The 14675-nt window shown below is 41.4% G+C and overlaps 1 protein-coding gene, 1 long non-coding RNA gene and 1 pseudogene across 2 annotated transcripts in view; all 3 read left to right on the forward strand.

Annotated features, from left to right (window-relative positions):
• LOC146469267 (uncharacterized) overlaps window positions 1-429 on the forward strand; it is a 2001-nt gene extending 1572 nt beyond the window's left edge. The window contains exon 3 of the long non-coding RNA XR_014867259.1: window positions 310-429. This is a non-coding gene — a long non-coding RNA (uncharacterized LOC146469267). The remainder of the gene's footprint in view (window positions 1-309) is intronic.
• Window positions 1-14675, forward strand: part of LOC146469265 (flap endonuclease 1-like) — a 37895-nt gene that overhangs the window by 19137 nt on the left and 4083 nt on the right. The window contains exons 6-12 of the mRNA XM_085123513.1: window positions 559-596; window positions 10980-11051; window positions 11955-12005; window positions 12913-12998; window positions 13656-13722; window positions 13863-13914; window positions 14252-14331. Coding sequence (XP_084979639.1) covers window positions 559-596; window positions 10980-11051; window positions 11955-12005; window positions 12913-12998; window positions 13656-13722; window positions 13863-13914; window positions 14252-14331 — 446 coding nt within the window. The remainder of the gene's footprint in view (window positions 1-558; window positions 597-10979; window positions 11052-11954; window positions 12006-12912; window positions 12999-13655; window positions 13723-13862; window positions 13915-14251; window positions 14332-14675) is intronic.
• LOC146469268 (uncharacterized) lies at window positions 5652-6993 on the forward strand (annotated as a pseudogene).

Consider the following 14675-nt stretch of genomic DNA (forward strand, 5'->3'; position numbering starts at 1 on the left):
ATAACTTTCCTTTCAGTTCTCCATATATATATTTGCTACAAAGACCTCTTTTTAGTTGTTTAGTATATTTAGCTATTTATTTATTTATTTCTTGTATAATTATCTATCTTTTGGCTTCTTTTCCCCTATTAAATGTATGTGTAATGTTGCAAGCACTGTAAAGATTATTAGTATAGCGTGATATTGTAAACCGGATATTGTAAGTATTGCAAAAACTGTAAGAATTGTAACTTTGTAAGTACTATAAGTAGGGCGTAGTACTGTAAATATTGTGTGTCTTAGGCTAATAAAAATTAAAAAAAAAAAAAGGTACATGCACCTCATTAGCTATCTATTATCTCATATCCAATGTGCACTCGTGTAATTATTGTTTTTTTTAAACAATCAAGAAATATTGCAAGATCTTGCTGATTTTGTCTTGCAAGAACAACAGAAGACAATTTAATGGTCTCTATTTCTTGGGCATGGTATAATAGCACTTAAATATTTGACACTTAAATAAAATTCCCATTGTTGTTTAGAATAAATGTATCTTAATTGGTTTTTTGGTGATTGCAGGTGATGCAGAGAGCATGGAAAAGTTTTCTCGTAGACTGGTAAGGTGCATAGACAAAACATGGACCTCCTTTTTGACTGGGTCCATAGACCACTTTAGTATCCCCTATGTTTTTACCACAGACAAAAATATGAGGATAAGAGATCTCGCACACCTTTAATTATGTATAAAGTGGTGTATAGGCAGTTCAAGTTGAAAGGGAATACTCCAGCCTAAAAGTAGTTTGAAAATCACACCTCCTTTTTGGTACATAAATGCCTTTGCCTGGTAATGTTGGGGTTCATGATCGCCCACAAAAGGTGATATCACAGTTGTCAAGAAAAGCTTAGCGACTAGGCCTCTGGAAGTGAAAAATTGGACTGGACATGGCTGGGCTGGACTAGGGGGGGAAACTAGAAGGAAATTTTAATGTACTAAGAAGTGGCTTTCCTTCTGGTTGTTACAGTAAATTAATTTCTCTACCAAGAAACATCACAATATAGTATCATCTTACTCCCTTCGCAAAAAGCAATTTTGGAACTTCCTTGTTATTCTTATGATGTAAACTCAAGGTTTATATTTGAAATGTTACTGCAAGTGCCGGTCAGCGGTATTTAGATTTAAGTGCATCCACCATGGACCTGAGCCGTCAGCCTTTTGCCTTGTATTAGTTTTTGCTTGTTTGTAATTGTTCTACACTATTAAAAGCCTTAGTTGTATCGCAGATTGTGTCATTGATGTACCGAGCCTTTGCCTAACTGTCATGGTGGCAATGGTCTTGAATCAACACCAAGAAATTGGTGCCCAAGATGATATACACAAGGCAAAGCTACTCGCCCCAAATGTTTGTAAGTCAATTCTTCAAGCATCTTCAAAGGTCATGCACATTTCCTACCTAAACCCTGAACACAACAACAATTATGGCTAGCACACACTGGGCTCGAAAGCAGTGGAGCGTCTAAAAGAATGAGACAATCAACAGTTTGAAAAATTGGAGACAAAACATAATGTACACTCTGTCACTTGAAAGTATTTTCATGCCATTCCTCGCTGAGAACATTACATGGGGTAAGAAGACTAAGGCCTTACCCTGTACGGTTTTACAGATGATGGAGAAAGTGTACCGACCACCAGATCCCAAACTGCTCAACAGAAGGTTGATTTCCTAGAGCTCATGGTCAGTCAAGTAGCCAATTACTGTCCTATGATATCCAGAACCTCTGTGGTGAAGAATTCAACCTCGATACAGTCTGTATGAAACATAATACTTGAACATATTGGTTTCCACGTTACAAGTGCTCACTTTTTGGATTTAGCACACCTGAGGATCTCTTTCAAAGACTAATGACCTTCATGGAGGACACTTTACTACTTGCTAATAGCCTGTCCCACCATGGTAGGGTCACCACTGGGGATGAGGAACTCACTCCTACCTTGGAAAATTTCATCACTCTCCCTTGGCTGAAACTTATTCATCCTAAGTTTTCTTAGCTAGTGAAACAGAGATATGGAACTGAGTAATGATCTTGGATCCTGCCCTAAAAAAATTCAGAAATATCTCAGGCTCTTACTTCTGTCCTTGAGGAGGTACACACTGCTGATGATGTCAAGACAATGTTTAGTGCCATGGGTACCTCTCATAAGCCCTTCAGCACTTGAGCTCCACTCAAAGCATATGATTCTACCTCCCATCAAAGTCCTGTCCAGTCTTCAGAGAGGCAGGAAGGACCTGGCAGCAGCCATTTCTTAAGGGAATGCAGTTCTCTCCCTGACCAGACAGATTGCTGACATCCTTGATGACCCTCCTGAACATGAAACCGGACCCTTTGCTGCTGAGCAGGATAGTGCTCTAATGACACTGTGCCTAGCCCAAGTCCTAAACCCTCCTGCATACAGAAATGCCAGTTGCCCTATGTTGGTATGTTTTACTCCCACCACCCGATGCACATAAACATTGATAGTGGAGCTACTGGAAATGTGATCCAGCACACTGTTGTCCAGTGTCTTAGCTGTCACATGACATCTAGTTTCCTGTCTATGCACCAGATAGCTCATTCCCCTCCACCTCATTGGTGAGACATGCTAATCTTGTAACTGCAAAGGTAGAGAGTTTACCTTTGAAGGTGGCACTTTTAATTTTTATTAAAATTTTTTTACTATCTTGACATGCATTGTATATTTCGATTTTTACTATGGTATATTTTTAATAAGTATTATATAGATGCTCTGGAATTAATTATTATATGTAATGCGCGCTTGATCATTTTATGCAAAGCGCGCAATATAAGAAATTAATATTATTATTTAAATTATAACCTTTATGTGGACGTATTGTTTGATAGTGGAGCTACTGGAAATATGATCCAGCACACTGTTGTCCAATGTCTTAGCTGTCACATGACATCTAGTTTCCTGTCTGTCTACCAGATAGCTCATTCCCCTCCACCTCATTGGTGAGACATGCTAATCTTGTAACTGCAAAGATAGAGAGTTCACCTTTGAAGGTGTCATTGTTGAGAACCTTGATGTGGTCGTATTGTTTGACACTCCCTTTATGGAAGTCAACAACATTGCTGTGTGCCCAGCCAAGTGACAGGTGATGCTTGGCAATGGTACCATCTACACTAACAGGTCACAGCAGTCATCCACAGCAGGCTGCACACTAAGACTTGCCCTTGTGCTGTGCTCCCCTCCGCATCCCTCACTGTCTGGCCTGGAGAATTCCTTGAGGCCGAGCTACCAAATTATGCCCCTCCCATCTCTGAATATGATTTGGAGCCCCACACTGATGCTCACAGTGTTTGGAATTACGGCACTTTAAAAGTCCACACCGCGTTACTGCCCTTGCGTCATGCCCTGAAGCCTGCCACATATGTGCCTTTGTGAAGCACAGTGCTGATTACATTAATGCAAGACATACTGAAAGACAACCAGTGCCTCCCCTTCACCAGTCCCACCACCTGGCTGGCCATACAAGCCGAATGTGTTGATCTACAGCACACCTTCGCTCATCTCAAACAAGGACAACAACAGCAACAATGACCTTCCAGAAAGCTCACCAACATAAAAGTTGTTTTTAATGCTATTTTAATGCCACCTTCATTGCGAAAAACAGCCTACTTATTGTTAAGTGCAACAAACCTCTCAGCCCCAGCCGTGAGTGTATTATAGTCCCTCAACAAGTACTAAAACGGCTATTCACAGCCCTTCACATCCAGCTCAGCTATCCATCCAGTCATCAACCCAAGGCTGTCACTAAGCAAGTTACCTGTATACCCTAGACGTGGACAAGGACATTGACGATGTGACTCAAGCTTGTTACCATTGCGCCACCTTATGACAAATCCCAACAGTACATATGAAACAGTTGTCTTCTCCCCCACCTGATGCCATGGGTGTGTCATTTGCCACAGATGTCATAAATCGCTCGAGGCAGCTTGTATGGGAATGTGTGACTTTGCTCAAGGCCACAACCATGCTGGAGGATGAGTGCCACCATACATTGCATGATGTTCCTTTCCGCGTCTGTCCCCTAGATAGGCCTACTGCCATCACCAGTACCGATCCCGCCCCAGGATTCAGAGTACTCATCAATGATCAACTCCTAAAAAATCTCAGAATCACCTCAGAGATTGCCAATGCTAAAAACCGCAACAAGAACCCTGTTACTGAGAGGGCATTACAGGGAGTCAAAAGCAAGCTCCTTTGACGTGATCCACTTGGTGGTCCTGTTTCTCCTTTGATACTGGCTGTAGCCACAGCCAACCTAAATGCACGCATTCGCTCATGTGGCCTTTCCACCAGAGAGATGTGGACCCATCGCAACCAGTTCTCAAACCACCAATATATCATTCTATGACAGCACAAACAATGTATGGTAAAGCACCCCCACAGCATGAAGTGAAAGGCACCAGTTGCGAAGAGACACTTGGCCGATAGCATTTGCTGTTGTTGATGTAGAAAGGTACAAATGAATGTTGTGCTGTTATCACTAAGGACACAAATGATGGATCAGAGAATTAACTCTGCAGTCTATGTTAAAGTGCTAAAGTGAACCCATGAATTTGGCACTGAGTGTTAACCCTAGTAAGGAAATGGGAGATCATATGAGACAAAGAAAAATCTTTGTCCTTGGCGGGGAAAAAAACCCAAGACCTCTGGTTTGGATTGTATGTTGCTCTACCAACTGAACTACGAGGCCAGATGGGAGCAAGTCGTGATTTCGTGTACCTCTATGCCGATCGTTGTTGAAGTGTCTCGCTCCTTTTGCAACATTAGAAGGTTTGTTGGCACTCATTTACGTATCACATCCTACTGTGTCAAGACATCTGATTATCAGCAGGTCCTGTCTGAATTTGCGGACTTCCAAACATCTGCTTGCAATGATGATGCAGAGATGTCAGCTGATGAAACTTCACCTGCACAACCAAGGCCTCCTCCAGCATCTTCCCCTGATATACCAGTTGAGATCTTGGCACCAGCCCCTCGGGATGTATCTGGCCATGCGGACTTTGCCTCCAGTCATGGTGCACCACGACCCACCCTTATCCTGAGGGAGTCTTGCCAGTGACTCTGATGCCCCTTCCCCACCTTGAGGATCTATATGTGAGAGATGCCGCCCTGCCCGTTATGATGACTTTATTAGACTTAAGCCACTAGTGACACATGTGACTCAATTAGGAGTTTTACACCCATTTGAGTCATTTGTTCACTTGCACCATTTTATTTGTTGTGAAGGAAAAAGATAAAAGAAAGTAGTCACGCCAGTACTGGTCAGTGGTACTTAGAGTTAAGAGCATGCTCTGTGGGCCTGAGGTGTTGGCCTTTTCCTCATGTTGGTTTTTGCTTGTTTGTAATATTGTATTACAGCCCATAGTTGCATTGCAGATTGTGTCATCATTTACTGAGCCTTTGCATAAATACATTATTGTAGCGTTAGGTTATTGCCTGTGGGTAACTCCCCTAAGTAACTGTTGTAAATCACATGACCAATGGCAAGAGCCATGTGCTCGGTTGAGTTGTCAGAACTGTGTATCTCGTAACTTGTGATTAAAAGATTGTAACACCGTGTTTACTGTGGAATTAAAGCGTTACATTGGTGGCAGCGGTGAAAAAAACGAATTAACAGAAACCTGTGGTCAATGGAAAAGTTTTGATGGTTTGTGTGACCGAATTTCAATGTTGTGTGGTTCTGTTTCAAATTTTTGCTTGTGTGTTGTTTGCAATGACGGAAAACTCAAACGCGGATTTGGGATTCCAAAGGATAAGTTGTTCAATGCCAACTAACCCTTTCAAACCGGGGAACCCGTTTACACCAGCAACTGATTCATCCCTAAATTCATCAGTAAATTTTGAAAGTCCACATCGCCGAATTCACTCTGCAAACCTGTTCGCATCGGAGAACCAACTGGATAATTCTTCAGCTAGTTTGTTTACACCCCACTGAAAGTTTACCAAACCTGTTAAAAACCCTGCGGATTATGATGGTACTCAGTCGCTATGAGATTATTTGAAACACTTTGAGCATTGCTCTGTTGTTAATGGCTGGAGCTAAAGATGAAACTGCGGTATTCCTGGCTGCAAGCCTTTGTGGCAAAGCTCAAAAGGTGCTAAATGGCATGTCTGATAGCGACTGTCAAAATTACCCGAAGATTGTTGACAAACTGGAGCTTTGGTGTGGAAAAACAACGCGAGTTACACCAGGTGCGTCAACCGTCAACAACAGGTACATGAAAGTGTTCAAGCTGTATGTCCAGTCTAGCGTATGAGGATTTATCTCCTGACACTCAAGAAAGATTTGCCATCCAGCATTTCACTGCTGCTATCAAAGACGAAGACAATCGGCTGCGACTATGCAGAGAAAAACCATGCAACTTGCCTTGTCATTGGTTTGTGAACTTGAAGCATTTCGTCTCTTGGATGGAGATTGGCAAAGAAGCTCAGTGAAAGTTCGCTCTGTGGATGAAGCCGTCAGGGAGCCTGATTCATTTAAAGCTCAGTTGGAAATGTTACGTAATGACATTTAAATGCAACAACAACGTCAGGAGACTCAGCAAGTCGCTCTATAACAATTGGTTCAGACGATACAGCAGCTCACCCAGTCAATGTCTCTGAACACGCCTGGAAGCCAACAACACCCACCTGCTTCACGTTGTTCCAGTGGATGCTGGTACTGCAAAGAGTTTGGCCATTACTATCGTAACTACCCAAAATACAAGTCTCTGGAACAAGTCGATTTGGGTTCAGGAAACGCCAGCAGGGTGTCGCCCACCAGCCAGGGTGATGCCAGAATGCAAGTAATGTTGGCCCCACAACAAGACCTGACGTAAACAATACTCTTCCACAGTCATTGTCAAAATAGGAAATGATTTGTCCTGATATGCTCATGGACATTTCACAGGTTAACAATAATTTAAGAGGCCTTTATTTGCCAGGTTTTTTTGGAGGAACTCGTGTTATGTGGTTGATAGACACTGGTGCTGCTTGTTCAATTTTGTCAGTTGAGATTTATGATTCCTTACCTGCCAGTGTCAAGTTCAGTTTGAGTTCAGCTAGCCCTGCAATTTCTCTTGCTGATGGTCAGCAAGCAAAAACACACGGTGTGGTTCATGTTGTAGTCCACCTGGGCACTAAAGAGTTTCAAATGCATGTGGTTGTGGCTGGGATTGAGGATGAGGGCATTCTGGGTATGGACTTTTTGTCACAAGCTGATTCGCATATTGACATTGTGAAAAACCAAGTCTCGATTGATGGAGAAGTGTTCGATTGTTCCGATTCAGCCTTTTAGATCTTGCCTGCCAGGAAAAGAAAACATTTGTAACTCCAAGCGATGTGATGCCATTCGGACTCTACAATGCACCAAGTACATTTGAAAGGTTGATGGAGCTTGTCTTGAAGGGTCTTCATTGGAAAATCTTCTTGATTTACCTTGATGACGTGATTGTCGTAGGACACAGATTCGAGGAAGTCTTAAAGCGGCTGAAACAGGTGTTTGAGTGACTAACCTGTGCAGGACTAAACCTTAAGCCTAAGAAGTGTTTTCTCTTCCAGAAATGGTTTCGTATCTTGGTCATGTCGTCACAGAAGAAGGCATCACTGCCGATCCTGGAAAGGTAGAACAAGTTTGTGCATGGCCCATTCCAGAAAACAGCACCAAGGTTAAAAGCTTTCTGGGACTTGCCTCTTATTACCGCCGTTTCATCCCTGATTTCTTAACCAGAGGCAAAGACGGAATTTGTTTGGACAGGGCAATGTCAGCTGGCTTTCGACAGCCTGAAGGGTTACTTACGTCCGGTAGAGTCCTGGCCTATCCAACCAGAGAGGGGAGGTTTGTGCTTTAGGGGAGACACCGATGCATCAGACCATGGGGTTGGTGCTGTGTTATCACAGCTTCAGGACAGGGTGGGAAAAACCTATTGCATTTGCAAGTCGAACATTGTCTAAGTCCGAAAGGAACTATTGCGTCACTCAGCGTATGCTTCTGGCCATTGTTGAGTTTGTTAAGCAACACCGGCATTACCTGCAAGGTGCAAGATTCTGCATTCGAAATGATTATGCACCCTTACACTCCGTCCTTAAGGCAAAAGATCCAGAAGGACAGCTAGCAAGTTGGATTGAATTCTTAAGTACTTTTGACTTTGAGATTCAGTATCGTCCAGGACAACGACACCAGAATGCAGATGCACTTTCCCGTCGACCTTGTGATGACCGTTGTAAGTGGTGTAAGGGTTGGAAATCTCAGACACAAGTGTCGTTTGTTCACGTTGGTATCCAGACTGAGATGCAAGTCCCTAATTAGGACAATGAGCAACCTACGAGCTGTGAAAGTCCTGTTGGTGATCGCTGTGCCACAGTGAAGTTAGAACCAATGTGGACTTCCGCCTTGTTGAAGGAACAACAGGAAATAGACTCTGATCTCAAGATCATTATTGGATGGAAGAAAGCCAGTGAAAGAAAACCGTTGTAGGAGGATGTGTCACCTCAGGGTTGTGCTGTAAAGACCTTGTGGTCACAGTGGGACCGTCTACTTTTTAGAAACAGTGTACTTTGTCGCAAATGGGAAAATGACATAGGAGATCAGTCAATTGACCAGATTCTTCTCCCCAACAGTCTCCAACAGACTGCCTTTGAAGCTCACCATAGTCACACGACTGCAAGCCATTGTGGTGTATGGAAGACCTTATGCGCTCTTCAGTCTTGTTTATAATTGGCCAGGACTTACATCGGCAGTTCACAGATTGGTCGCCTGTTACCATGTTTGTGGATCAAAGAAAATGTGGGGAAAGAAATGTAGTGCACCATTAAAACAGTATGTGGTGGGAGCTCCCATGGAACAAATTGCAATTGACATTCTTGGCCCACTGCCCGAAACCTCAAGGAAGGACGAGTTTATACTGGTGGTCAGTGATTATTTCACAAAATGGACAGAGAGCTACCCAATACCAAATCAAGAGACCACAACTGTTGCTGAGAAGCTGGTGAGCAAGTTCATTTGTTGTTTTGGTGTACCCCGTCAACTTCATAGCGACCAAGGAACTAACTTTGAATCCAAGGTGTTTGCTGAAGTTTGCAAACTGTTAGACATCGAGAAGACTCGCACTACTTCACTGCATCCTCAATCCGATGGAAAGGTAGAATGTTTCAACAGGACCCTCATTGAAATGCTGCGTGGAAACATTAAGGAGGACCAAAAGGACTGGGATCTCCAGCTTCCAGCTTGCATGATGGCTTATCGAATTGCTGTTCATGAGTCAACAGGGGCTTCACCCAGTCTCTTAATGCTAGGGAGAGAAGTGGAAGTTCCCTTGGATGTCACTAGCGAGGCACCCCCTGGTGCACCACCATTCCAGACAGACTATACCCAAGCTGTTCAAAAGAGATTGGCCACTGCACATGATTTGGCTAGACAGCATTTGAACAAGGCAGCCATACACCAGAAGAGGAACTATGACAAATGGCTTGCTGGTAAACCATTCACTGTTGGGATTCAGTTTGGATGCACAACGTTCGGAGAAAGAAAGGGAAAAATGCCAAACTCGACTGCCCTTGGGAGGGTCCTTATCTGGTCATGTCAGTGCTGTCAGATGTAGTTTACTGTTTACAGAAGAGCGTGAAGGCCAAGCCAAAGGTCAGTCATGCAGACCGTTTAAAGCCTTATCTGGGACCGCCACTTGAGAGATGGATTCCAAAAAGGCAGACACAGTTATCGAATCCAAGAGAGAAGGGGAGAGAGGTATCAGATGTGAATTGTCCAGTTTTTGTGGAAGGTTAACAGTCAGCTCCGGTTAATGAGAGAGAGGGAGTTGAGCTTGTTGAAACAGAGTTGACGGTGGGAGGAGAAGAGGGTGATGCTAACCCGAGAACTCAGAATGCTGATAGCATTGGGGTTGATAACAGTGACCAACCTGATGATGTGAGGGTACCGAAACCTCACGAGGAGTTGTCTACTTCTGGTGCAGATGACCCAGAGGATGTTGACCATCAAACAGAAGAGTTGACTGTGCAAGTCGTACCCGAGACAGATTCCAGTGCTCACGGGAGACCTTCAAAGCAGCGGAAGCCACCAAGTTGGTACGGAACTTGGGTGGCTGATTAATTGGATTGTTCCAGTGACGTTAATATTAAATGCTCAAGGACTAGTGGACACCAAAAAATGGTTTCATAAGAACTGTGGACTTGAAATGTTCGTGGACATTATGGAACAGTCTAGGGAATTAGACAAGTTTATACGTTTTTTTAATGTTGTTTTTCCCTGAGAACTGTAGACATTTCTTATGTTGATGAAAAGTCGTTAGAGGCTCTCAGTCTGTTACATGAAATTCAAGTTGTTTTCAGATTTCTTACTTGCACTTGGAAGTGATTTACGTAGTGGACCAGCACTGGGACAGTGCTCATAAAGAGGGGAGTAGTGTAGTGTTAGGTTATTGCCTGTGGTTATCCCTCCTAAGTAACTATTGTAAGTCATGTGACCGTTAGTATAAGAGCCATGTGCTCGGTTGAGTTGTCAGAACTGTGTATCTTGTAACTTGTGATTAAAAGGTGTTAATGCTGTGTTTACTGTGAAATTATGGTGTTACAATATACAATATTTCTTTACATTGATTTGTATTAAATGAATTGAAGTATTCATTTGTGTTATGTGTTTGTCATACATCCTAAAATACCAGGAAATTCCAGATCATCACCCCTTGTCTCTCCAAAACGGCTTTTTGCAGGCCTGGCTTCTAAGCTTTTGTTGATGATCATTGCATCAACTTTTGTTGTTAAGTCATAGCTGATGTTATAGAACTGTTCTATTAACTGATTGGTCATCAACCTCTAACGCCAGTGGATTACTTGTCGTGGATGTTAATAATTGCCATAAAATTATTGATTTTACTGCAAACCTGGTGACATATTACTTAAAATCTGTAACTTAATCTTTGTTTGATGTTATTTACAATAGGTGAAGGTTACTCCAGAGCATAATGCTGAGTGCAAAAGATTGCTGAAGCTTATGGGAGTTCCATATATTGATGTGAGTTGGTATGCCAGCTATAAGAAAAGCCATTAGCACTATGGGTTCTTCCTGGCTACTTTCTCATTTTTTTTTGTTGATGATGATGATGTATTGGTAACTGGTGATGTATTCTCATTAATTTTCAACAAAAAACAACTACAGCCAAACCTCCATTTCCTTACACCTCCTGTAAGCGGACATAAAACTGCAGTGGTAGTGATTTCTCCAATGTTGTTAGTGGATGCAGGTCTAAAGTAGAGAGTAGCCTCTCTTAGGGTGTCTCCCTAGGGTTTTAAGCTTGCAAGCACACTGATGATGCAAGATTTAGTAATGTCACCGCGCGAGCTGACGCAAGTTCATGTGAAACAGAAATGAAGGAAACTAACAAACCATTGAAATATCAGAAAGAAAATCGTAGTGATTTCAATTGAGAAACCCTTACTTTTGTGCTTAAGTACTGCAATCGGTAATGACCACTGCCAGTCCTTGTCTGTTCTATCCTGTAAGAGGTCAGCATTTCTGTCTTATTGCAATGTGCATTTTATAGGAATAAGGATTTTTCTGTTTCATCACTTTGCTCTAAATTAAGATTTCATTTCTCTGTAGTCTTGCTAACTTTCTGAACTTTGTTAGTGAACTCAATGAGATCTTCCTCTTATTGACTGAGACAGTTTCGGAAACTTAAGATATAATTGAGTTTTTAAGTTCACTGACTTCTCTATTGTTTAATTATTTTCAATCAAATTTCTTCTCCTATTTGTTTCTTTATGTGATTTGAAGAGGTCTCCCTCCGCAAGTATCATATAAATGCCCCGTAATCTCTTGTTCCATGGCCATCAGAAGTAGAGATTTGTTACCGTCCGTTTGACATGCCTACATGTGTATTATATAAACTGACTTTTCTTTACTGTTGTGTTTTAGGCTCCCTGTGAAGCAGAGGCACAGTGTGCAGCTTTGGTCAAAGCAGGCAAAGTAAGGTTATTTTGTTGCCTTACAACATGTTACATTTGATGGATCATCCAGTAACAGGAGTAACTGAACTTTATTTAAGTGTCTGAGTATTCAGCTTGCTAGCTAATTGTGGACACTAAAAGAACATTGAAAATAAAATAAACTAAACATACAGTTATTTAGTACTTATGGAAACTTGCCAGTCTTGGATGGAAAATGAGGAGTGGGGAATACAAACAGGGCCGTAGCAAATCCACAAAATATCCTACTTTTAATTTAACTTGTAATTCTTTTTACATGTACCGGTATACAGATTTGATACTGACTGAATAGAACCCTGTGTTTATGATTGATGATGGTATGGAGAAAGCCAAGGACTTGTAATTTTGGGTATAAAAAGCAGAGTTTTCAAAGCCAATAACATAAAGGTATCTACCTCAACGTCCGTACAACTGATATATGTATTTTTTTTCAGTTAGTGACACAGGCATATTGCATGTTGCTCTATTCTATTTGACATAAGGGTCTTACTATTAGATAATGCATCAAAGTTTTAACTCAGTTGAGCACTAAACATTAAAAGACATTGAGTCAGATCTATTTTCAGGTGAAATGTTTTACCAAGAGCCGACCAACACTTGACCCTGAAGTTGGCCAACCTTGGCTTGTATCTGGCCAACACTCGGCCAGTGCTCAACCGATACAAGTCCGATAAGTCGACTGAGTGTCGGCCGAGTAATTGGACTGAGTATTGGCCTAACATCGAACGAATATCGGCTGCGTGTCGGTTGATTGTACTGTTGTCCGATGGCACCCATAGCACGCATGATCCCTGTTGCTTTACTTGTAACAGTAGTCTTGTTAACAGTGGTCAAGAACATAAACATGCCGTTTAGGCTTGAAGTACTTGTCGTTGTCTTTTTTTTAGGTTTATGCCACAGGAACTGAAGATATGGATGCCCTAACCTTTGGTTCAACAGTTCTCCTACGACATCTCACCTTCAGTGAAGCAAGGTCTACATACGCTTACATTCTGCTCATTATGCTCTGACGGGCAGGTGGCATTCAGGGCTAATGTTGATTTTTGGTTTTTACCCAAGTTACAATCAAATTCTGGGAAAGTAATGAATGTAAGTTTTTTGAATGAACTGTGATAGGCCATAAGCCACTATTGCGGGCAATCCAAAGAAATGTTCACTTTTAATTTTTTTTCTTTTTTTTTTTCTGGGCTCATGTTTGGCACGTGGCCTGTGACGATTCATTTGACAAACCTAACTCCATTCCTGCCTGGAATTTGGTCCTGTTTTCATTAAAAACCAAACTAGAACCTTAAATTCATTATAGGCCCTTTATGCCCCAGCTCCTCAATTGAATTTATGCAAAACAATAAATAGATAATCTGTCGCATTGGTGAATCATCAAATCTGGCTGGTTTTAAGAAATAGCTGCTTGTTAATTTAGTGTTGTTAATTTTCAGTGTTATTGCATGTTGCTGAAACGACAGGGTAATGTAATGACGAACATATTGTGAACTAGCCGTATTATGTAAACTGTACAGGTGTAAGATTTTTTTCATTTATACCGTCGACGTGTTCAAACGAAGAAGTAACCACCAGCATTAACTTCAGAAACATGTATACCTTATTCAACATCACGAGTATTAATTTACAGGAAAACTCCAATACGGGAATTTTATTTGGACAGAATTCTGGCTGAACTTGCACTTTCACAAGATGAGGTGAGGATCAAACCTTGCTGTTTGAGTTATGAATTAACTCTTTAATAAAATCTCTCAACTAAATTCAGGTACATAGTCCTCAATGAATGGCAAATTTGAATGAATTATTGAGTTGGTACATGTTTGTTTTTAATTTGCAGTTCATTGATTTATGTATCCTGTTAGGATGTGACTATTGTGACTCCATCAAAGGTACCATAATTACTTTTCATTAGTTTAAATAAAGCTGGTGCATTTTCCATGAATTCCTACCAAAAGTGGGCACGACAGTCCCCCAGACAACATTGATTCTTTGCTGTTTATCAATACTGGCAATTTTCATTCTTTGCTAATTAAACTACGTTGTCAGAATGTTGTATCAGCTAGTTTGCCAATCTTGTTTCTTTTGTATAATTTCTGAAATACATGTATGTTGCAACAAGTCTTGGGTTAAGACTACCTTGCTACTAATTATTTTTTGTCTTAATGCAGTCTGGATGATTGAAAAATAAAAATGTATTTGGTGAATAGGACTGTCATTTTCTCTTAGGCATTGGACCAAAAAGAGCCATAGATTTAATCAAACAGTACAAATCGATTGAAGAAATCATCAAGCATATTGATACAAAGGTATGCTTGTAAATCTGGTATCGTTGGCTATTCTTCTATGTCATTTAGTAGCGAATCCCTAACTAAATATGGTGTCTGACTTATCCTACTGAGAATCTTGGCTTGCATCAAATAATAAACGGGACAGCTTGCCTATGCTCTTCCCTTTCCGTGGCTTCTTTGTTCTGTTGCTTGGAGTTAACTTTCCAAGCAACAACCAGTACAAACAATAAAACACATCTTTTTTTTCTCATGTTTGGAAACCCAGTGAACCACCCACTCTTATTTGAGACTGAAGACATCCTGAAAAGAAATTGGGGCAGTCATTCTTAGCTTTTAACAGATGTTTGAAATGACTACCTCTA

The sequence above is a fragment of the Pavona decussata genome, unplaced genomic scaffold, assembly GCF_977016875.1.
Source record: "Pavona decussata unplaced genomic scaffold, jaPavDecu1.1 SCAFFOLD_125, whole genome shotgun sequence".
NCBI lineage: Eukaryota > Metazoa > Cnidaria > Anthozoa > Scleractinia > Agariciidae > Pavona > Pavona decussata.